At 35.4% G+C, this 23,752-nt stretch overlaps 1 protein-coding gene across 2 annotated transcripts in view; it reads right to left on the bottom strand.

Moving 5' to 3' along the window:
- The window catches only part of EPB41L2 (erythrocyte membrane protein band 4.1 like 2), a 111,611-nt gene that overhangs the window by 16,161 nt on the left and 71,698 nt on the right, over nt 1-23,752 (bottom strand). Inside the window, exons 5-13 of one of the 2 annotated variants that reach the window (XM_085311117.1) lie at nt 19,883-19,958; nt 17,779-17,997; nt 16,471-16,558; nt 14,838-14,990; nt 13,427-13,524; nt 8,346-8,518; nt 4,387-4,568; nt 2,185-2,832; nt 184-216 (exon numbers count right to left, since the gene is read on the bottom strand). In XM_085311117.1, the coding sequence (XP_085167243.1) occupies nt 184-216; nt 2,185-2,832; nt 4,387-4,568; nt 8,346-8,518; nt 13,427-13,524; nt 14,838-14,990; nt 16,471-16,558; nt 17,779-17,997; nt 19,883-19,958 (1,670 nt within the window). The remainder of the gene's footprint in view (nt 1-183; nt 217-2,184; nt 2,833-4,386; nt 4,569-8,345; nt 8,519-13,426; nt 13,525-14,837; nt 14,991-16,470; nt 16,559-17,778; nt 17,998-19,882; nt 19,959-23,752) is intronic. The other variant, XM_085311116.1, reaches the window with a different exon arrangement.

The following is a 23,752-nucleotide window of genomic DNA, read 5'->3' as shown; positions in this document are numbered from 1 at the left end:
AAAAAAAAAAAAAGGAAAGGAAAAAGAATCAAGTAAATAAAAATAGCCCTTACACAGTTAAATAAAGAAACTAAAATGGTACAGTGGAAAGGCACTATTCAGACAAAATCCACAGAAACTTTAAGGTGCTAACAAGACAGGAAGCTAMATCCAGATCTGTTTAAAAAAATTAAATAAGTCCACCTTCTGCTGTGCTTCCTCCTCTTCAGATTCCAGCTATGTGAGCACATTGCAAATCATCAAGAAAGGGAACTATTAACATATGCTTATGGAATAACAGAGCTTCATCTCATTGTAAATGCTGCAAACTACATGCTATATTTACAGACCTTTACTGTTTCGGCCCCAGATGTTGCTGACATTATTAAGCGACTTTGGTCTTCCTTCACCTACATTGTCATAGAATGGCTGAAGTAATATTTGGCATAAATGAAATGAAAAATGGAAATTCTACACTATGTCCCTTTCTTGCTGTAGTTTTCAGTTCTTTTCCCAGGGACAGATGAAATTTAAGGAGGAGTAAAGAAAAAAGCTAGTATGTATAGTTTCTATGGTAAAAGCCTTAAACTCTGTAACAAGTTGATGGGAAAGTAGAATTTAATGCATGAACTTATTTTGGTAAAAAGGTCTAGGATGCAAGTCAAATAACTATTGTATTTACAAACTTCATTGATTACTTTAAGAATGTTGCTGCTGTTGGGGAGGAGGTGTGTATTTCTTTCTTTCTTTTTTCTTTCTTTCTTTTTTTTTYCTATGTCCCCTATCCCTCTTTTTTTAATGTGACTATACTCTTCCTCAAACTACATTGCACCTTGTTAGAAATGACAGCTGATTTTCTCTTATTACCTACAAGAATTCTAAATGCACATTTAAGGAAAGGCATTCTTTAAAACACAACCAACCTCTCAACCTTCCCATAGGTACAAACATTAGTTGCCAATCTTTGAAAAAATGCATTTAGAAATCAACACTATGCAAGTTCATAAATTTGAAGAGTGGTTTACTTATTACATGTATTATTGTATTTGAGATTTTACGTGAACGCACAGTGTGGTACATAAAAGTTTTATTCATCTCTTGTTTATTTGGACTGTTATATTTTATGCAACTTTATGTTATAGGCTATGGATTGAATCAGGTCACAAAAAATGAGACCTTTAAAGTTATGTATTTTTCATTACTTTAGATTTGCCTTTTAATGACATCACATCACATTCAGGAAGTATTTAATATATACCTTGTATTGATTGAATCAGTTTAACAAACTGTATTTAATATAACTTAGAACAGGCCCCCCCTCTTTTTTGATTCTGTAATATTTTGTTCCATATTTCCTTTGAAGAGTGAAACTACACTGTGCGCTAGAAAAAAAACATGCACAGTGGACGCAAGGACAGGAGGCATTTTGCTGACCACTCCTGATGATCAGAGCAACACATTAGTGTGATTAAAGTTTCTGTAGAGCAATTTTAATAGTATATTTCAAAGAATGATCAGACTTCAGTGATTAAAGTCTAACATGTAACCTGCAATCCAGTAAAATGAACCAAATCAGTCTGCACCTTAACTATTGCTGGAGATTAATGAAAGCGTTAAAATAGTGCTTTGGACAGACTCAACTTTGCACACACCTCTGCAGTTAAAAAATAGTCTGAAACCTGGAATTTAAAAAGCTCATTTTAAAGCATTCAAAATTTTCTGAAATCAAACAGCTTTTACAGCTTTTAGAGTTGCAGTTTTCAGATCTAAACAGAACATGTATTTCAATCTACTAAATCAACATTCATTTTAACCTACAAATAAGCTTCTACTGCAAGTAGCACAACAGAAATGTTACCAGGCAATCATATTTATATGTCTGTACTTCACTCTTAACATTTTGAACTATAAAGCAACTCTACCTGGAACTCAGTATCTCTATAATAGAATGAAATTATGCATGCCATGTGAATTTAGGGGGAAAAAAAGTATCTATTGACTAAAAAATCCTCAATATTATTACAAGCTATTTTTTGACAAATTGGAAGGATTACCAAGATACAAATACATCTGTGTGTTTGTGTGTGTCTCTGTACACATATACATACATACACACACAAAAGTGTGCAAAACTGAGAAGCCTCTGGGAGATCTGCTTTGAAAGCTATGTGCAAGCGTCAACATTTAAGCAACAAAATTACACACCTCCTCTTCCTCTGYTTTGTCATTCAGGTCATTGTCATAAGAGGTGCTAAATGAAGTTGCCTTAGGCTCCAGGTAGCAGAGGGATAGAGCAAGAGGAAAGGAAAATATGAGTGATAAGGGAATTGAATGGAAAGCAGAGAAAAGCAGCACAAATATAAGGAGAAAAGAGGGGATGAAGGAAGGAGAGGTAATAGGAACATAGTGCTGAAGGCCAGGTGGGAGAAAAGAGATGCAAACATCAGGAAGGCTAGGAAAACTGATATAACCATCCTCATCAAGCAGCGAATGGAAGCTAAAAGGAAAGCATCTGGTAAAGCTGAATGAGATGCAAAACTCAGTGTTTTTGTAGTCTGTTTTATGAATTGTTTCCTCCATTATAGGAAGGCATTGACTAGCTAGTGGCCTCATACATTCAAAACTACTATTTTGTAAAGCTATTTCTTTTTTATTATGATCTAGTGTTTCTTTCACAGAACTGCACTCCAAGATATCTGGAATGGCAAGGATGGGCTCCCCAAAGGGATCTTCCTCTGAAATATCTGAAACCATGTCAATCTCAGGGACAGGTGACAGGTTTGTGAGATGGGATGACACACAATGAATGGGCAGTGATGGTGGGTGTATGTGAGTGAGCTGAAGAAATAAATTCTGTGAATAGTGGAAAATGAAAGCACAACAAAATGCAAGTTTGTAGGCACAAGAAGAGGGGGGGAAAAAAGAGATTAGTAGTTAGTGAAAATTTTTACCTAGAAACAGRGATAGCTCTAGTAATGTAACAGAAACACCAAACAAAAATAGAAAATCCCCTTGTGTTTTGTAAATGGCCAACTTGTTTACTTCCATGGATTACGAAACTGAACCCACTATGCATATTTTGTTCTCAGGTTGTGAAGAACATTCCATCTGCAAACTCTAATAGTCACTTACAACACATGGGAGCAGACAGACATTCAAAGCTTTGGCAGAAAGGTCAGGGACAGTGCAGTACACAAAAGACAAACTGGCACTTTGATTCCTGGATTTACAACCATCTCCTCTAAGATTTCAATAGAGCCAAAAAAGAAGTATCTGCTTTAGGAGGAAGAAAAAGCTGTTCATAGAGTTGGCATATGTAACAAAACCTTACTGAACAGCTTTATGGAATGACTTCTCAAAATATTGCTTTTCTGTTTCTTCTCTGGTAAAGATACCAGTGCTTTGGAACCAAAGAACTATCATTATTTTACCAAACCCAAAGAATAAAACATAGYAATTTGTTCAACCATTTTTCTCTCATTAAGAAAAAAGTGTACATGTGCATGTGTGTGTGTGCATGTGCATGTGCGCGTGTTCCTAGAATAATTCAAGCTTGATAAGGGAAAAAAAAATATGCAGCTGCTGGTATTTGTTCCCTTCCTACACTTGAAAGAAGTAGGAGCATGTGAACTGCTCTAAGAAACTCAGCAGTCCAAATTTCATCTCTAAGAGTGAGATGGGTAACTTAAGTGTTTGAAAACAAAATTACTTTTTAAATATGAAAGAAAAAGATTTGGAGAACTGCCAGCAAAAAAAACTCAAACAAATTGATATCTAAGAGAGAAAAGCAGCAGATTATAACCRCCCTCCAAGGTTTTAGCTGACACTTTGAATGGTAATTTTTATATGAAAGCATACAAGATCTAAGTTTAAATTTGTGACCTATTATCTCAGTAACTCCAACAAGTAAATTGGTGTTTTTGCAACAGAAAGAGATCACAAAACAATTTAGCTTTCCAAGAAAAATCTATACTTCAGTTCAATACGGTAATTTTTAAAGGATGAAATATTTCTGCAATGCCTACTAAACCAAGAATATTGTTAACTAGYGTAATGTGGATATGCTACCTTTTCTTTTTTCTTAAGTCTGAACAAACTGAGAAAGAATTGAATAAATTCTTACTTATCCTTTGGAACTCTTTTCCACAAACTTATGTCACTTTACTGAGATATCATATTAAATTAGCAACAGTAAAAGAGAAAACACTAGAAAGTCAATGCCACACAAGTTTTCATTCTCTTTGGCTTGTATACACATGTATGAAGTTAAATGTACAAAAAATATTTGAAATTCATCCTTAAGTATTTATATGGTGTTTCGTACAACTCTCTGAAGTGACTGGCACTAAATAGCTACATACATGCATACCTCATTACCAAAACCTTTGGTGTGAAAGTCAGCCATACCTTTCCATCCTGAATCAATTCTAACTGTGGAGTTTTGACCGGGCTTCCATTTTCTTCTCTGCTGCCTTCTTTTAACTTGGCTTGACCAGCACCTTCAATGTCAATGACTTTATCTCCAGCAGGTCCCCCTCTGGCAGTAGGGAAGTCCCTTAGCAGACTTTGGTCTGAGATACGTATGGGAGCTATTAAAGAACAAAATAATTTCAGGTAATTGGGGTAAGTTGGAAAATTGTTTTCAAGACTTCTGAACAAAATGATCTTATGGTGATGTCAGCAATGAGGAATACAGGCTAATTTGAGGGATAAAGTGTTTTTCAGGCTCTTGTTATATAATGCTCTTGCTATATAACGTGCACTTACCATGCAAGTAAGTGCACGTCATACCTACAATATCAGAGTTAAGTAGATATTTAAATATCAAGGTTTTGATTGTTCTTGGAAGGCAATTTGAAGATATTATTCTTTTGACAGTGCAGATCACCACAACAAAAAAAGAACACGCCAAACAYGAAATAGTTTTGTACAAATTCACTATTTTGAGAGAACTGTTTTAATGTATAATATAGCAATACCCATGCATATAACTAGTAGTATTTTTCTGTAGAACCTTAACAAAATTAGCATTATAGAAACAACTGTTCAGTGAAAGAAAGGCTTTTTCCCTCTATGCTAGTAAATAATGGAAGGAGGAAATTACATGGAAATACTGAATATATACACTTCAATGTAATCAAACCACAAGACAATGAAACATCTTAAATCACTTTTTTTCTCCTATTTGGTTCAACATAACAGGATTAATAGCAGGACTTTTTTTTTTTTTTTTTTTTTTTTAATAAGAAATGCTGGCTCAGTCAAAATAATACTAATGAAGCACTGGAAAACACATTAAATTAGGAAGTAATGAAGTTTGTGTCAAAGTTGTACTAACTCATCTAGCAGTACCTGTAGTCCCCTGTAGTACCCTCCATAGGCCGAAGAAGTCTTGACTTTACAAAGCCAAAATGTGGAGAGTTGAGAAGGAGAGGTGTTTCTGAGTATCTCTGAGGAATATCCTCTTTTAAAAATAGACCCAGCTAGCTCAGTGTCGGAGAGTATAGTGCTGAAAGGTCAAGGCCAGCTAATGGCAACCATAGGCTACTGGATATTAGGTTTCAGGGCTAAAGTAGTAAATTCTGCAACTTATGCTTCTGATCCTTCCTTGGATGCCAAATGGAGCATTTGATGGGTAAATTTTGACAAATCAGAGTAATTTAGGTTTCCTCAGCCTCTCATGGCACATAACCCCAGCCATCTGACCAGCTTGGTGGCCCTTCWCTGGACTCACTCCACGTCAGTATCTTATGGGGGGCCCAAAGCTGAACACAGTACTTCAGATGTGGCCTCACAAATGCTAAATAGAGGAGAATAATAATTTCCCTTGATGTATGACTACATTCTTGCTAATAAAGCCAAATATATGGTTGGCTTTCTTTACTGTAAAGGCACACTATTGACTCACGTTCAATTTATCCACCAGGACCTCCAGGTCCTTGCTCTACAAAGCTGCTTTGCAGCCATTCAGCCCCAGTCTGTACTAGGGTGAGAGGTTATTCCTGCATACGTACAGGACTTTGCACTTCCCTTTGTTGAATATTAAGGGACCTGTCAACCCATTTCTCCAGCACTTTGAAGTTCCTCTAAAAACCAGGGGTAGGAGCAGGGAAGAGAGTAACCTTTGCAGAAATGAAGCAGTCAGCTCAGTAGATAGGAGGAACTGAATGGCACTGGACAGGCTTTCCTTTGCATTCCCACAAAGGAGAGGCAGGGAGCAAGCCTACCCTCTACAAGATTTCTCTAGTGGCAATTCATAGGTGTACACACACAGTATGAACTAAATCTGGATTACTGCCTGAAGAAAGAACAAAATAGTTAAGTTTGATTTTGAAGCAATGTAACTTGAAACTGTTATGGCCTGCAGATGGCAACACCATTAAGCTGCCTTAAATGCTGCTGGAAATAGCTGAGAGTACAAAGCAGTGTTTCCAGAAGAGTTAAGAGTAAGCTTTTTTCCTGGGCTAGCTACTGTAAAAATTACCTTCTCTTTAGACTTGTCTAGGATACTAATTTCATGTTTGTTCCCCTTACGCATTTTAAACAACCACCCTATTTTTTCACTCGCATATAACCGGAAAAAAATGACTACATACGTCTCACCAGATACATGTAATGTACATTTGTGAAACAGTGAAGATTTCTCACAGCGCTGTATGTCTGCTAAACATCAGACTTCATTATATATAAACTTTTAGATGTAAAATTTTTGAGAAAAGATGTCTAGCAGAGATTGAAGCAAAGAAGTTGCAACAAATGTAACAATTCTTATTCATTTTAGTTTATAATACTAGGGAAAATCACTTTAGACTGCATTAAGACACAGACTCACTTTTTAAATGAGTAGTATTACTTTGTCAGTCCCTCTGAAATTAGCTGTTACAATAAGAGCAAAGGCTTTACAGCATTGCTGTTACACAGAACTTTGCACATTCAACTTGCATTTAATGTTTTACACAATGTGCCATATAGGAGAAATATATGTACATGCAATATGCAGAAGCACCCCCCCCCAAAAAAAAAAATCCCCCTACCACCAACCAGAACAAAACAACACGAACAAACCAATCCTTTTTAGTGCTTTGGCACATTGGAGATGAAACAAAAATTAAGGGAAACAAACAAGACCAACCAAGACGAAAGTTTGACTTTTGCTCAAAATTATGACAGAGAACTCTGTAAGGGTGAAAGTTCAGGCATGAACATGCATGYGCACACACACATGCAGATGATGCACAAGGATCCTCTAAAAGCCTTGCTGAGGCGATTGAGAGTTTAAGAATTCCAAGTTGTTTCTAAATTACAGCAGCACAGGAACTAATCTAATGCAGACAGTAACAAACTGATATGGTGACAAGTCTCTTGGTTGCCACAAGGACTCATCACCAGATACCAGTGAATGAACTTTTGCCTCTTATTTTTACAGAGAGCCCCAGAAGGTAAGACTACATGGGCAGACTATAACATACGTACATGGTCTATTTGTCTCAGCACAGAAAAATGAAGTTTTGCAGGAATAAAACTCTTTAAGATTTTGGGGGAAGATAAGGTAAATTCAGCAACTTAATCAGAACTGAATTCACATCACTGTCAGAGTTCATTTTTATTCTAGTCAGGTCTTCTGTGCCTGAATCTAATGCAAGCTTCACTTAATGTTTCAAGAAGAGCTTTTCTTCCTTATATTTGTTCATATAGATTTATAGAACATGTGCTTCTACATCTCTCAAACTGCCAGTACACCTGCTTGTGGTACACCTGTTTGCCATAAAGAAAACCAGAAGGTGTTCCAGCTTAGTCAACAAGACCGTACACCAGTAGCTATACAGGAGTTACAACTATTCAAACAACTTCAACAAAAAATTTTGTGAACAAAACAAAACTAACTATTAAATAAACTAGGATAGCAATATACTGAACAAAATGATACAAAACCAGAAGAAATAAGGAGACTGCTTGCTCTGCCTTATCTTCTTTGGTACAGAAGAAGCCCTCATACCAACCTAGAGCCCCGAAAATGCCACTGACCAAACAATACTGATCAGCAGCATACACTACTTGCCTATCTAATAAAACAGTTAGGACCAATGAACACAAATACTATTCAGAGAATTACATATTGGGTGTATTTTCATCACAGTGCCATATAATTTAGGCAGTGACTTGACTTACTTTTCAGGTTACCTAAAAACTGACATACAAGTAACAGAAGTAGTTGCTTATCACATCACCCACCAGAAACAAATTCACAAACTTCTGTTAATTAACATTCCTGCCGTTCATAGTGATGATGTTTTTGAATGCCTGTCACATCAGAGTGACATCATGTAATGAAATCATTACACCAAATAAGTCATTGAATTTCATACCTCCATCAAGGCTTCTGGAAATACGTTTGCTTGAAGTGCGCTCAAAGTACGGAGCTGGTCTGTCTATGAGGTTGCTAGCCTGTTGTGTCTGTGCTTGTGTACGTCCACTGTAGCGGAACTTCGAACCCAARGTCAAAAATTTTGCTTTTGGTGGCTGCTCTGGTGATATAAGTCTAAAAAGCAAATATGAGAAAATTGAGTTTAAAAGGCTTTGGTTTGTGCATTTAATGAGAAGAACTTCCCAAACAAAGTATATTATTTGACATTTGCATTTGGAGTTGGAAATAATGCTAAAAATCACCCCATATTCCACACTGAGTAAGCATCAAAAGATGAAAATCCCAGAAACTATCTTGGTTAAATGCTGTTTTTTCTGGGTATTATAGATCCATGCAAAATCTCTCTCAGATCTTTTTTGCTTAGAACATTGCTTATGGTGGTTACTGCATATTCCACTTTCACTGTCCTTCCTATATTCCAAGGTATAGATAAGATAGCTGTTCTTCCTCAAAGTTAGGGAATGACATCTCAAAGCTGCACAGAAGGTTGTACCAAGTAAAAAGGAGTTTGAGATAGTCCTCCACAGATGACTGGAGAGCTGGTGACCCAACAGTAACAAGTTTAACAAGCTATATTCAGAGGCCAGTTTCTTTACAATGTCAGATAAAGATTTATGTAAGTTGACACTTGCTGGTATCAGGGGAGAGGAAGAAGCACATCCTGGCAAAGGTGAAGAGATTCAGATATGAGTACTATAAACACTGGGTTCCATGCTGACTATGTTTGTACCCAAATGTTGGTGTCAATGTCAGAGAAAGCACCTAGTAATAAGTCTGGCAAAATTTGCTATGGTGTACTCGGCTTCTTCCCACCATTTCTTGACACTATTTAAATTTGTTGACAGAGGTCCTCTATATTTCCTTGTATTTCATTCAGTATAAGGACTTCAAAAGCTCCTGGACAGCCTGTCCCTCATGGTTTGTACTTTCTGTTTTAACATCTGAGCCATCAGCTTCAACGCAGAGGGTACTGATTGCTCCAGTGCCATCCTTGGTGACAGCATCAACACAATTATCACTGTAGGATCTTTTCCCTATTTCAGCTTCTCTAGAAATGTCTTTGATGGTGCTCTCTGGATCAACATACTGCTGAAGATACATGCTAACCCAGGATGGGAGTTTCCATGTCCTACTCTCCTTTGTGTAACACTGAGACACTACTCCAAAAAGAGCTTTTTGACTTGAGGATTTGCAAAGAGTGAGAAGCTCAATGAACACTGATCTCTTTCAGGCAGAACAAACAACTGCTATGCCTCTTGTATTAAGGGTGGAACAGACAGACAAGTGAGACAAAGCATGTTGACTTTGCTCTACTCTTTTGAAGCATTTTGCACAGGAAGTATCTGTGTCAGAGGAGTCTGATCCAATACGAAGAGTTTCCAAAGTGGTTTCTGAAAAGTGACAGTCATTCTAAAGGTATTTCAGAAAAACTGAAGAATTTTCAGATACCTAGGAAAAAGAATGGTGAAGTGAGGTGAAATGCTACTTTTTTCTCTAAGAGAAGTAGTCTATGGCTTTGTCAGAGCACTATCCAGAAGGATCCAAATTCTGCATGCCTGAGATGTATATGCATGTCCTAATCTGTACCAACATATTTTTAAAGAAAGCAAAATTTTGAAGAAAGACTAGCCATTGTTCTGCATGAAGCATACTTCTAAAATAAAATTACAGTATCGAGAGCTTCACTTTCATTACTTGTGTAAAATGGCCTTGTACAATCTTTGAGACAATTTCTGCACAGTTTTTCCAAGATCTAATATATTATGCATTAAGAGAAAGAAGGCTTAGAGTGTTTTTCCAAGGTTCTTTCTCTTCTTTATTTTCCAGTCTTGGCAAGGCTACAGCATTAACTGCTGTTTTTTTCTTTCACCCTGCTGAGATAAACTTTAAATCTTTTAATAAAGAAAAAAGAAGAGAACTAATTACTTCCTGATTAAGGGCAATTGAACANCCCCCCCCCCAAGCTTAATTACATGAAATAACTGAAAACTATGCTTGCACCTTTTTAGGAAAGACACTAAAACAATTAGAAAAGTTTCAAATAAAATATCATAAAGTAGTTACAAACAGGTGTCTGCTGTCATTAAGATCCAAAGTTGCAGACTAAGCTTACATCAAAAGATTAATGTTGAAACATAGTCTGACAGTATTTCATAAAGTAGATTGTTGCTCTTTGAAAATATTAYTGGCATTCTATAAGGCTTAGCCAATAAAAATGAATCCAATGTCTTTTAGTTGTCATTTTCATTATAGCTTATGTACAAATTTTGATAAATAACTTTTTAATATCATTTGTGAAATTAATCCAACATAAAAAATGGATCTTAATTTAATTATTACTTAAGGAAAAACTGAGGCATTGTGAAGGCAACATACAATTTTTATATAACATCTTATGATGTTACATAAAGCATACTGTGAAATCTGTGGAAGATAAAAATGTACATCTGGACTGCATACTATTTACTGTGGTGTAATATGCAAGCAATATGTAAAAGCTTTGAAAAAACCCTAGAGTTTCTTGGACTGCAGCAACTGCTTTCTGCTGTTTATCTCTGGAAACAAATACAGTTGGATGTAATATGCTGTTTTTAAATTAGGATGGATTCTGAGGATTTTCTGCCTGATGACATCAATGGAGTATATGGATTTTACAGAACAGTTGAAGTATTTTGTTATTTCATTTCTTGTTATAATGTCATTCCTGATCAGAAAAAGCTACTTCTGACTAGAATGAAATCTAATTAATTTTGTTTTTTCAGAATTTCTATAGAAAGATCATCTACTAAGTATCAAAGGTACCAAAAAAAATTATATTTGCAAATGCTAGTTTTCAGTTTAGGATTTTTGACTTCCATAGCGTTTTTTTTTTCCCCATCTCAGTGTATTTTGTTACTGTAAAGTTTGAAAATAAAGTTCTCTAGCAAAGCAAACTACTACTTAAATTATTTCAAGAGTACTGATTTAGCTGACTGACCGTCTATCACAGACAGAATTGCATGTCATTTGTGGTAACAAACTTCATGGCAGACTTGCATCTTTTAACAGGTTTAACTAATGAATTCTATCAAAAATGAAAAAAATCTTTGCTAAACGTTTCAAAAAAGTGCTTCTAAATCAGTTAGAGACCAATTGTCAATTTCTACAAATTCTAACACTGCATTCAAGATGTATTCTACATTCAGTGAAAAACTGAATTGTTAACACTGTTCAGTGAGACAGTTCCACTAATGAACGGTCTTTGAGTTCTGCACAACACTTTTGAGGTGTCACTTCAATGCCATTTTGTATCAGTCATTTCGAATCATTACAAGCGCTTCAAAAAAAAAAAAAAAAAGAATTATGGACCACGAGTATTCCAGATTTAACAACAAAGGTAACCAACTTTTATGAAACGAGTGTATTTGGCAGCCATTTTTTCTTACTGCACAATGAAATACTGCATGTTTTCTAAAATATGCCTTCAAAAAAAAAGATTTGCTTTTACTAGTGAGTAACGCAGAAAAACAAAAGTTGTCGTCTCAGAAATATATTTAGGGTTTTTTAACTAGAATTGCACTATTGATGATATACATCATTGCCTCTATTTTCTGTGGTTAAAAATGCAAGTTTTAAAGGTAAAATATGGCATAAGTTTTAAACAAATACAGTACATTAAAAATGTAGTGACCCCCTCTTAAAGCATAATCCTACACAAGTATGCACAAGAGTGACTGCACAGCAATCAGTCTTAATCYTTGTTATTGAGTGTTTGATAAGGGGACTGAAGACACTGTCTAATTTTGACCTGTTTTAACAGTTTTCAGAGAATACACATTTTAAATATGATTCCAACTATTATTTATAGTAGCTTGTGACATTCAGTAAGACYTCACATCTAGATGTTCATTTGGAACCAAACATACTTAGGTATAGCTATAGCCAAATTCTCCATCCAACTCTTTCTTTCCCTAAAACTCATTCTGTCCATTTCTTGTGAAATTTCCCCTTGCATGCACCATTCRATTCTCAGCATACTGCAGTTTCAGCTATTGTGCTGAACAAACCGTTGCTCACCTAACTCAGAGCACATGATACCTAACTTCTGATTTCTGACCGAAGTTCTCCAAAGGTTTCTATGAGCAGGCATGCTCAGCTCAGGCCTAGTATGCAGCAACAAGATTGGCTCTATTGTAGAATACAATTAATTGCTTTTTATAAATAAAAATCAGACTATTAAAGGAGAAAACCTACTTTTTGTATACTCTAGTTACTAATTTGGAARTGAGAAATTCTGATTCAACGCCTATTTAACAAATAATAGATTCAGCCTCATAGGCTGCACAGGGGCACACATTCCTCACTGAGGTTGTGCTATTGTAAAATTTGAATCAAGATTTTTCAGAATTATTTTGAAATGAAAGAAGTAGAAAKAGAAACAATTCTGTAGCCTGATGCTAGACTGCTCACTTGCAAGTACACCATAGTTTCAATGACCAGTTCAGAGTTTCATGCCTACCAATTACTGGATAAAATGCAGAKAAAGTTATGTATTATTACATAAACAAATAGTACTCTGTTCTTTAAAGTGATTCCCTGTTCTTTTAAAGAATGACAGTGGACTCGGACCAGTTTATAAACAAATATAAATTCAGCTGTCAGCACTTATATACTCAGCAGAAGATTCTGAAAAGTGAATGAAGGTTACTGTAAAACCCTGAGAGCTTCTTCTGAAGGAGCATATGGGCTTTGTAGACGGTCATTCTGAAGAGCTGAGCTCTTAGCAAGTAGCGTACATGATCACTAGTTTAGTTTCATATGGTTATCAGTCTTAAATTTTAAATTAAACAGTTAATGCAACCTGAGATCTAAGCAATTAATGATTTTGTATCAATGACTGGTAGGGTGCCTTCTGTTCAAGTGTTACTGGTCTCAGAAATTAGGGAGAAAGAAGGGAGAAATCCTCCCTACATTCCTCATACCTTTTCGAAAGACTGGTATGAGCATGCTMAGCAATCGAGGAAGCAGAATGTTATTGTTTACCTGAAGAAAGTATGGTGCTCCACACAAACCTTCCACAACCTTTTAGCAGCACGATGGTTTGGCAGTTTGAACCCAATAGTGCTCTCAAACTGTTCCAGCTGGAAAAAAAATCCACAAATCAACTAACACATCTCCTTAAATTTGCTATTAACAAGCAGGCAGAGTTCATACAGTTCCACTAATGAAACAAAAAATAATTCTCCCTTCATAACATTTCAAGTTTTCCAGTCCTTTAATTATATTGACTGGAATAGTCATGAAGAATAATAATCATATTATCACTTCCTGTACTGTAATGACTCTTGAGAGCGCCAATAATACTTCAGTGTTCTTTGCTAGTTTTCTGACTAGCTAACTAGTATATTTATTTTTAAACTGCAAGAAGTAATTGCACTTCAAGCTGTGGTGTATGTTTTCCCTGAATTTAATATAAGTCTGAAATCCACACTGCAGTATTAATTCTATCTAATCTATTTCATATAAAATAACTTCTTAGTAGAGATATTACATCTATGTACTATCAGGGAGTGCAACAACCATCTGTCTGAGAACTACAGCACTACTATGTTATTTTACTGACTTGTAGACTTCAAATTAAGTCACCTCATCCTTTGAAATGGAGGGATTGTCAATACTGGTGCAGYTTCTGTCACATCACATAAAGTCTGCCTACACTAAAACATTTTACTGACTCTCCACTTTAATAGGCTCGTCAAGGCAACTCAGGAATAAATTTAAACCCTTTTCCCAGTCTAGCTCTGAAATGTCGTTAATTAGTTTTATTTGTTTTTACAGTAAAAACTACCTTACACATTTAGTATAATTTTAAGAGTATTATGTGGTTCACTATTTTGTTTTCTAGAGATTTCCAGGTAAAATGTGTTCAAAATGTGTTCAAAACCCCTCAGTGACTCCCATAAACTCATTATGGCATCTGAAAAGCAAGATGAATTCAGTTTCCACACTATCTAATAGAAAGAGTTATGAAGTTATACAGGACAATTCAGCCCTTTGGTTACGCCCATACAACTTAATGCCTTGACATTTAGTGAACAATTATACTCCAAAAGAGGAACAGAGACTGGCTCTCCCTCAGTACTATAGATTTGTATAGACAGTAAGAGTGTGGCAGTATAATTAGCTTTTCATGTAAAAATAAATTACAGGCATCTACTGACAAAAGAAAATGGATTTTCTGATTGGTATGCATTCACTAACCAAAACAAACAGGTACTAAATGTAAGTGATAGAATCTGAAGAAGAAAATAAAACGCTCATTCCCAAGCTTGAACATTGCTCAAAATCTACCATAAGCTTGTMAGGACATTTGGAAAAAATCTGAGGATGTCATCTTGCTGGTGACAAAAGTGCACTCACAAAGTAGTAAGATACGRAAAAAGACATTACTTACTTCTGCTGGCCTGACTTTGATGTAGAAATTACTTCGCTTATAGGAAATTTTAAGAATTTTTGGCCAAGCAAAGCGGTTGATGCGTAGTCTGTCTTTGTAAATGAGCAGTCCATTAGCACACACACCCAGCATGATATCCACACCTTCAGAATCCTACCGCGAGAGAGAATTTCACAAAAATCAGTTTAATAACATTCCAAACAATTAATTGTTTCTGGCATACCTTGAGGGAAGAATGCAATTGGGGCTTGTTTCATACTGAGACCTGAAGGACTGTGACAGCAAGATTCTTAGAGCAGAAATAGCCAAGGAAAGGCTTGAGACTTCAGTAATGGCTTTGGCACTCTATCTGCATACGCTGCAGATATGAGAAACTCTTCAATATTTTGGCAATAGGGACTAAACTAACAACTTAAAAGCAAGGAAAATATGGTAGTTGCGCAACTAAATATTTCAACAAATATTAGGAGAAAAATTTAAAAAGAGGCTTTTCCAACTTTAGAATATTCTATGAAAATCAGAGCAAGTTGGTGATCATGGTGATCTTTATATATATACTTATTGTTCCAATAAGGATACAGAAARCAGAGTTGGCTGAAAATGTCACTATAATCACTGCAATCAAAGTGCTGGTTGCCAGAGTTTCTAAGCATTCAGCTCCACTGACAGCGTTTGATCTGAGTTTAGCAGGCTACAGAACTATGCACTTACTGAGAAGGCTTGGATACACTGTACCACCATACAATAACACAGCAGAACCTTGTGTCCTCACAAACAACAAATCAAGCATATGAAATGCTACATTGCATTGTTATTAAAAAGTTGCTTCACTAGCAGATCTCCAAAAGCTGCAAACAGATCCTGGCAAACAGCAGTACTAATTCTTGCACCTACTTCACTATGGCAAAGGAAAGTTCCAAAAAATCCTCTTAAAAATGAGAATTCCTTAGAGCAGTTCAAACTAAGTGAACTGCCATGCTGCACTTGGGTTAGGATATGAATAAATGTTACAGACATATTTAATGTACACGTGCAAAAATACCTGTTTCTAYACTTAGCAGAACTAAGTATTAAAAATCCTGCTTTTCTTCTCTTTTAAAATATAGGACTGATATTCTTACCATGCACGAATCCTAATGACTTGAGACTCTGGATRTGAGAAAGAGGCTGGGGGAGTTTGGTTAGTTGTTTGTTGCTGCTGCTGTTTATTTTTATTTTTTTATTAAAAAAAAACTAGAAAAAAATCCCACTAGAAATGCAAATTTGATTCGATCTATGAAAACGCCTACCTCCTACTTCTTCCTCTTCCCTGCTTTTAATATTCATTGTATTACAAAAGTAATTACAGATTATTTTAGAGTTTACTTTGTGTCSCTAAGTCTTTGTCATCAAATAGCCGACATTTAAATTTAGCTACACTTATAAATAAAATACACTTTCCAGGCTGCAAGTTGTAACTATGCATTAAGTAAATCTAGACTGAAAATAAATCCTATGAATATTAGATCTGTAAACTGAATAATTATTGTGAGTAAGAGGAAAAAAAGGTTTATAACTAAGAATAGAGAGAGTGCAAATTTTCAATAAAGTAATCAGACTATGTCTCTAAAACAAATGAATAAAAATCTAATACCTTGGCATGATGTAAATCCACTCCATACATGGAGAGTCTCTTGGCATTTTCCAGGAATTGAGAATCTGCCTGTGCTGGAGTCAAGCCCCTAAAACCATTGAATACGCCTTGAGTTAATTGRCAAAATAATTGAACATAATAGAATTCACTGAAAACCTGAAATTCAGACATGAAGAAAAACTTTAGTTTGCAAGGTAGCAATAGTCTTTTTTCCCTAAAAGGGACTGTTCCTTCCAAGCATATTATATTCCTTTAGCAGAGATTTCCATCTTTACTGTTCTAAAATATTTGTAGATAATATGTTGTCTAGCACTCTAATTCATATGCTGGGATAACCAACTATTTTCTCTAAATCTGGTATCTGATTTACTGAAGCTACTATTTCTGAATTAATTTATCCAAAAACATGGAAAAGGCTCTAGATACTTAGCAGAAGACTTCCAAAGCAACAATAAACTTCATTTCAGTAGTTTCACACATACTTTTAAGAGAAATTTACATAGAAAGTGCACAATTCTGCACCTAGGAAGGAAAAAACTCAGGCACCAGTACAGGCCAGGGGCTGACCTGCTGGGCAGCAGAACTGCAGAGAATGACCTGGCGGTCCTGGTGGACAAGCTGACCACGAGCCAGCAGTCTGCCCTTGCGGCCAGGAAGGCCAATGGTATTTCCATGCTGCATTAGGAAGAGCACTGCCAGCAAGTAGTGGAACTAATCCTCCTTCTCTACTCAGCCTTGGTGAGGCTGCATCTGGAAGACTGTGTCTAGTTCTGGGCTCCCCAATATGAGAGAGACATGGAACTCCTGAACCAAGTCCAGCAAAAGGTTACTAAGATGATGAAGGGACTGGAGCCTCTCTCATATGAGGAAAGGCTGCGAGAGCTGGGACMGTTCAAACTGGAGAAGAGAAGACTGAGAGTGGAACTTATTGTTGTGTATAAATATCTGAAGGGAGGGTATAAAAGGGATGGAGCTGGACTCTTCTCAGTGGTGCTCAGTGGTAGGATGAGAGGCAACAGGCACAAACCAAAACAAGGAAGTTCCACCCGAATATAAGAAAACACCTTTTTTTTCTGTGAGATTGACTGAACACCGGAACAGTTTGCAGGGAGACTGTGGAGTCTCCATTCTTAGAGATATTCAAAAGCTGTTTGGATATGGTCCTGGGAAACCTGCTTTAGATGACCTGGCTTGAGGAGGTGGTTTGGCCGAGATGATCTCCAACCTCAATTGTTCTATGATTTGGTGAAACAACACAAATGTGACAAAGCATGACGATTTATTTTAGTCCCACTGTACTTGACACACCTATGTGTTTTGTGTAGCTCAACTACTTTCTCTTCCATTTCTTGAGTTTGATTGGGCGCAAACTGGAATTCATTTATATAATCACTGCAGTGCTCCTCTGGATCATGATCACCTAGTTCAGCCTGCAGAGTATATGAACCAAGGAGGGCATGAGTCACAAAAGAACATGGCAGTCGACCAGAAGCAATATCCTGACGAAGCTGCAGGCACAAGAAATATCTGCAAGATAAAGGAAAAAAAAAAAACAAATAAAAACAAGAAGAGAGAAAGAGTTCCTAATGGCAAGATTTAAAGGAAAGATAGYAGTTTCTTCACGTACATGTGGCCACGTAAATAGATTTTAAAAAGTGAATGAATTAATAATTCATTACACCTGATTCTCTTGAGCATTATTGCCACATAGTAGATTGACTTCACATTTTTAAGAGTGAGTGTTATTTTCATAAATAGTCTAAAGAGGAAGAACTCTGATTTCCAGTGCCAATAACAAAAAAAAACCAACCAAAAAACTGCATGCATCTAGCTTGTAACAGAAGCTCACTTAGGAACTCTTATTCCAAATTCCAGCTTGTAGGTATCCAAAGTTTACAAATACAAGATGATTATTTCCCTTGAAATTTCCCTTTRGCTTTAAAATTCTAACTTTTGTACTCCCTGCAGTTCACTAGCTAATCAAGCTACTAAGCTGCTAATCAAGTTATAGAAAGCACAGAAGAACTTTGTATTAGCACAGCAGTTGTCATTTATCATCTTTAAATCATGCATGTATAGGTATTAGAATTTAATCTTTCAAGTACTACATATAGCTTTCTACCACATACACCAAGTTAATAGATAACTTACTCACAACATATACATTTAAAAATCTATAAAWCTATAATTTTAAAATCTAAAAGAATTTTAGAAACGAGGCTGAAATTTTAAGGAATTTACCTTTAAGCTATAATCAAAAATTTTATCAGCTAAACATGCAATTTAAAAACCAAGTGACTCACTGAAAATGATTTTCAAATTAAACATGGATAGCTTCTTTTAAACTCCCAAGAGTACTAAAACACAAATGCCTTAGACTTTTTGTAATAATTTATCAACTACAGGCTTGTGTAGCTATCTTATGTTAAAAAACAAACAAAAAAAACCCTAACCAGATGTGATATATAATCACATATGTATAATGCATATGCAATGTATAAGGTGATGTGATGGCAGATGTGATATATAATCTGCTACAATGGACTCAGCTAACTGAACCAAAACTGCCTGTTTAAGTTTTCCAAAAATGTTGAAAAAAAGTAAAGTCTCAATTCAGTACACTCTGCCCATTGTTTATATTAGTTTTAGAATAGTACTTTTTAGATATTTAGAAGGTGCTTCACATGCAGTGGTACCTTAAAAAAACAAAGGTTGACCTTGTTTTTTCATGCTTCATTATGTTCGAAGGATTTACTTAACGCTTATGTAGAAARCACTATTTTCAATAACTTGACTTATATAATTACTAAAGTACTTTGGGCCTCTTAAGCTTTGCTCTTAAAAACAAACCTCCACACTCCCATCAGCTATATGCTAAAGCAGCAGCCCCACAATAAGCCACTGTCTTCTTTCAATATGATCATTCTCATCTTACCTTCTCTTCCTTCCTTCTCCCTGAAATCAYATCCCAAATTATTAAATTCCTCTTTCTATGGTTTCTTCCTGCAATTTTTAGTTTGCCTTTAGCCATTTGTGTTGGCCCCCTTTATGTCTTTCCAAAATCCCTTACTTGTACCCAGCAGCAGCTGCTACCACAGCTTCATCCCTTAAAAAGCTATTCAAATACACTTTTAATCAGCACTCAGAAGATAGGCTTATCCAGGTCACTTCTTGTGATCTTGGCAAAGGCCTCTTGTTCTAACTGAATTTATTTCAGCTATCTCAAGATGCCTCTCATGCCATGGCTCTTCCCATCTCCCCATTCCAAAAAKTAGTTGAAAAAAAGAATATCTGTAAGTATTCCACAGTAGTAGTCCAATCTGTTACAGCATCCAGAAACTAGAAAAAAAAAAGTTTGCAATTTGAAGGCTACAAAAAACATTTTAGGTTTAAAGTCATGAACTATACACACCTGGTGATGTCTTCAGTAAGCTGTGAAGGATCAGGAGGATAAAACTTCACATTAAAGGTGAATAGCCAAGGTAAGCCTAAACATGGGAAACGCCTGATTGTTAAGCAAAGAAMGAACTTCACCAAAAAATGTTAGGTAATCACATAAATTTAAAAATCACTGAACCGCTAAAGAAAAAAGTTTAAAAAAGTTTTCTCCTCTCTTTACAACTTATTAATAAAAAGCACAGATTATCTTCATTATTATACAGTATTACATTATTACATTATTATACAGTAGCTCAGTATAGTTTGCACTGATTTCTAAAACCTCAAGGCTAATTTTCCCATCCTGTTTTACCTGAGAGAGGTTTAAGGTACTGTTCAATAACTGTGAACATGAAATGTCAAAATGAGCTGTGTTGCATACAGGGGGAAAAAGAAGTAAACTGTTTGTATTTACACAGAATGTATGGAAGGCAAAAAAAGCCATTCCTCCTTTTTCAGAATAATAAAATCATTTAGTTTTATTTATTTATTTTAAAAAAGAACACCTTTAGCAGCTTTAACAGCAACTACACTTTAAATCTGCTTTTATTCTAATGTTGTGGAATTATTGGCCCCACTTATATCTTTTCAGCAAAAGTATGCTTAAAATCAGAATAATTTGATAAAGCACAAAATGCTGCCTTTAGTCATACTTCTAGTTTTAAAATAGCTCTCTAATCTTAAAAACAATGAAAATAATTTCTTAGAACATTACTTTGTCACTATTGGAATTTTACGCATGAGAAGAATATTTCATTGGAAAGTGCTAATAACTTGACAAATGCAGAACTTTCCAAATTAAAACAGAGATATTGCAATGTAGAGAAACATACATAACAAAATCCTAAACTAGGGGGAAAAAGTTATTTAAATGTTTGTTTTTGCATGCTGTTTCCAAGCAAATACAGTTGAGCTTTTTCATATCTTGCCAAAGATAAAGGTAACACTACAATGTAGTTCAGCCAAAAATAGTGAAGACAGATTAAAAAAAAAAAAAAAAAAACCAAAATATTATCAAACCAATTAACTTGCTTTTTTATCTCTCTCCCTCTCCTTCTCCTAATACAAGTAATATTTTGTTAAATGATTTACTGAAAATAACCTTCTATTAAAAAAAGGGTAATAATTTTATACAGCTTGTTAATAATGAACTTTGAACAGTAAATAAGATTTTAAAAACTTGTCTTACACACAGAAAAAGTCATGCTTTGAAAAATGTGCATTTTGACAAAAGGTTTGACTGGTTCCGTTTCCAAGATTATGCTAGGGAAGAGTGCTGACATTAAAAGAAAATAACCTTAAACAAACAAAAATATTTTAAAAGTTCAAAGCTGTTAAAGGTGAAAAGGTGCTTTATCTGGATCAAAATTTCTAACACATTTCAAAGCTTCAAAAATTCAGATTTTAGATCAAACTATTCACTGGAACATTTTATTTTCTGCAAAATTCTGCTTAAATGTGAGCCTTTTTTTCTACTGGCTGCAAAGCTACTATTTTCTTTTGAGAGCTGAGGGTTCTAGCGCATCTTCATATATCTGTTATCAATTTGTTAGAACAGCGAGAGCTTTGCTTAGAAAGTAAGGCAGGACTCCTTAAATGAGAAAGCCTAATGTAATCAATTGAGCACACAGTAATTTGCTAAAATTTGCCTCATTACGTAATCTAATCTACTGCAAGGCAAAATTAGAACAAAAATATCCTGAAAAAAATGTATCTAGTAGCAATACATATAGAATGAGCAAACAGAATTAAAGTTATAATTGATTAGCCCACTTTCACCATTTATCTCCCAGGGAACTAGCATTATTTAATGAAATCCTGCTAATACTGACTAAACCCAACCGATGAAGAAAAACAACTGGAACAACAAAAAAATCTGTGTAAAGATTGCTTAGGGAGAGCTGTCATCCTGTTTTCCAGGATGGTACAAAGCATTTTTCCYAGTCTAAGTTGCAGTTAAACTAGTCACAGATGAATTCCTGCTTAACTGCAYTCTGTTTCTTCTCAGCAGTTCTACAGTTACTTTTCAGAAAGTAAAGTCACCAGGAGACCTGGACACTAATCAAAAAACAAAACAAAACAAACAAAAAACCCACATATCTTATATTCGCTACAAAAAGCCCAAAAGAGCATAAATCCTCTAAATCTACAGACTGAAAATTTCAGATGTCTGCCCATACTAATTCTCATAACTAATCCCTAGATAAAATGTTGTAGTTGATTTTCTACTAAATAATCTCTGGACAGTTGGTAGACTTGTATTCTACCTGATTACTGAAAGTACATTTATCCTCTGAAAATAGAGTAGCAAGTATATTGTACTGTTTGTGTGCAGTCTATTTTCTTTTAAATCACAGCCATGTAACAGAGGCATGCAAAAAATAACTGTCTTGATATAATAATGCACAGTTACTGGTGCTCTGAATTGGTGGTCAAGACAAAAAAACAAATCTGATATAAAGTCGTATTTAGTATTCTGTCCCTGATAAGGCTCTCTGTTTCGAATGGGCTAGAGAAATGTCATGAATTTTACTAGCCAGTTTGTTGCCTCAAAAATGCTTCTAAGACAACTTTAGGCACATTCTTAGAGAAGAAGAATGCAACATAACCAACTAACAGCATACAATTAACATGATTCATCCCTTTCAAACTGGAAAACCAGTGGGTTTTTTTTATTCCAGTAAAGCCTTTTTGTATCCTCTACTCATCATATTTGTGACTCATACTCATGATAATTCTATGCCTTTAGCTAACATTTCTAGAGTACTGTGCTACTAGGACAGAAACTATACAGAGATGTAAAAATGCCCCTCAAAATTTAAAAAAAAAATACTACTTCTAAAATTTTGCTTTGAGAAAATGAATGACATAAGGAATATGCATATCCAGTCCACTTTGTCAAAACTGTAAATCTCAGTCTAGCCCTCCTTATATCATACTGACAAGATTCAGCTCCAACTCTGACATCTCTACATTGCAAAATCTTTCTTTATAATTAACAGAGATATAGGAACTTCTACATGACAACTATTCTCTTGCAAAATTCTCAGATTGTGTTATACTATTCACTCATGATTTTATTTATGCATTTATCAGCATTTGGTCTAGTGCCTAATTTGAAAACATACATATTTAATTATATCATTAGCCTTCCATATCCTTCTCTTTCCTGAGCAGTAAGATAATTAGGTGCTATTGCAGAATATATCATAGAACCAAAAACAAAGACTTATTTCAACTCCATAACATACCTAGGACTACTTTAATGGTTTGCTGTATGTCTCAAAGATGAGGTCAGTATCACATCAGGCTGTTTTTAAGTTCTCCAGTATGAGTGACTAGATGCCCATTGACAATAAAGATGTAAAGAACTGTGTCCAGAGTGAATGAAAAGCAAGATTTGAACTTAGATCTCTGGATTTGCCACAGGCTGCTTTAACTATTGTACTACTATATCCTTTCCAATCCACTTTTTGTAGAATCACATATTCTCCTCATCCTTCAACAATTAAACTGAATCAAGCAACAAGCAAGTCAGGCTTTCAGGCTTCACTCCTTCAGTTATCAATTCCTTACTRAAAAAAGAACTCACCCCTTTCCTATCACCATAACCATTACCTCTTTTTCAATTCTGAAATAGATGATAGTGGACATAATTTTATTCAACCTTAGACTTCTGAAATTTAATTATCTACAATAGACACTACTGGCTTCCTTTAGAGTCAATGAAGGAAGCAGAAACAGGTGCCTGCAAAGGGTGATTTTGTTCACCTCTCCGGCACCTATTTTATAGTGAGATCAGTTACCTCCTAGAGGTGCCTATTTGTTCAAAAACTAAGAGCAA

Source organism: Rhea americana, unplaced genomic scaffold, assembly GCF_003343005.1.
Source record: "Rhea americana isolate MKP2758 unplaced genomic scaffold, rheAme1 scaffold_332, whole genome shotgun sequence".
In the NCBI taxonomy this organism is placed as follows: Eukaryota; Metazoa; Chordata; class Aves; order Rheiformes; family Rheidae; genus Rhea; species Rhea americana.
This window is presented reverse-complemented; position numbering and strand designations above follow the sequence as displayed.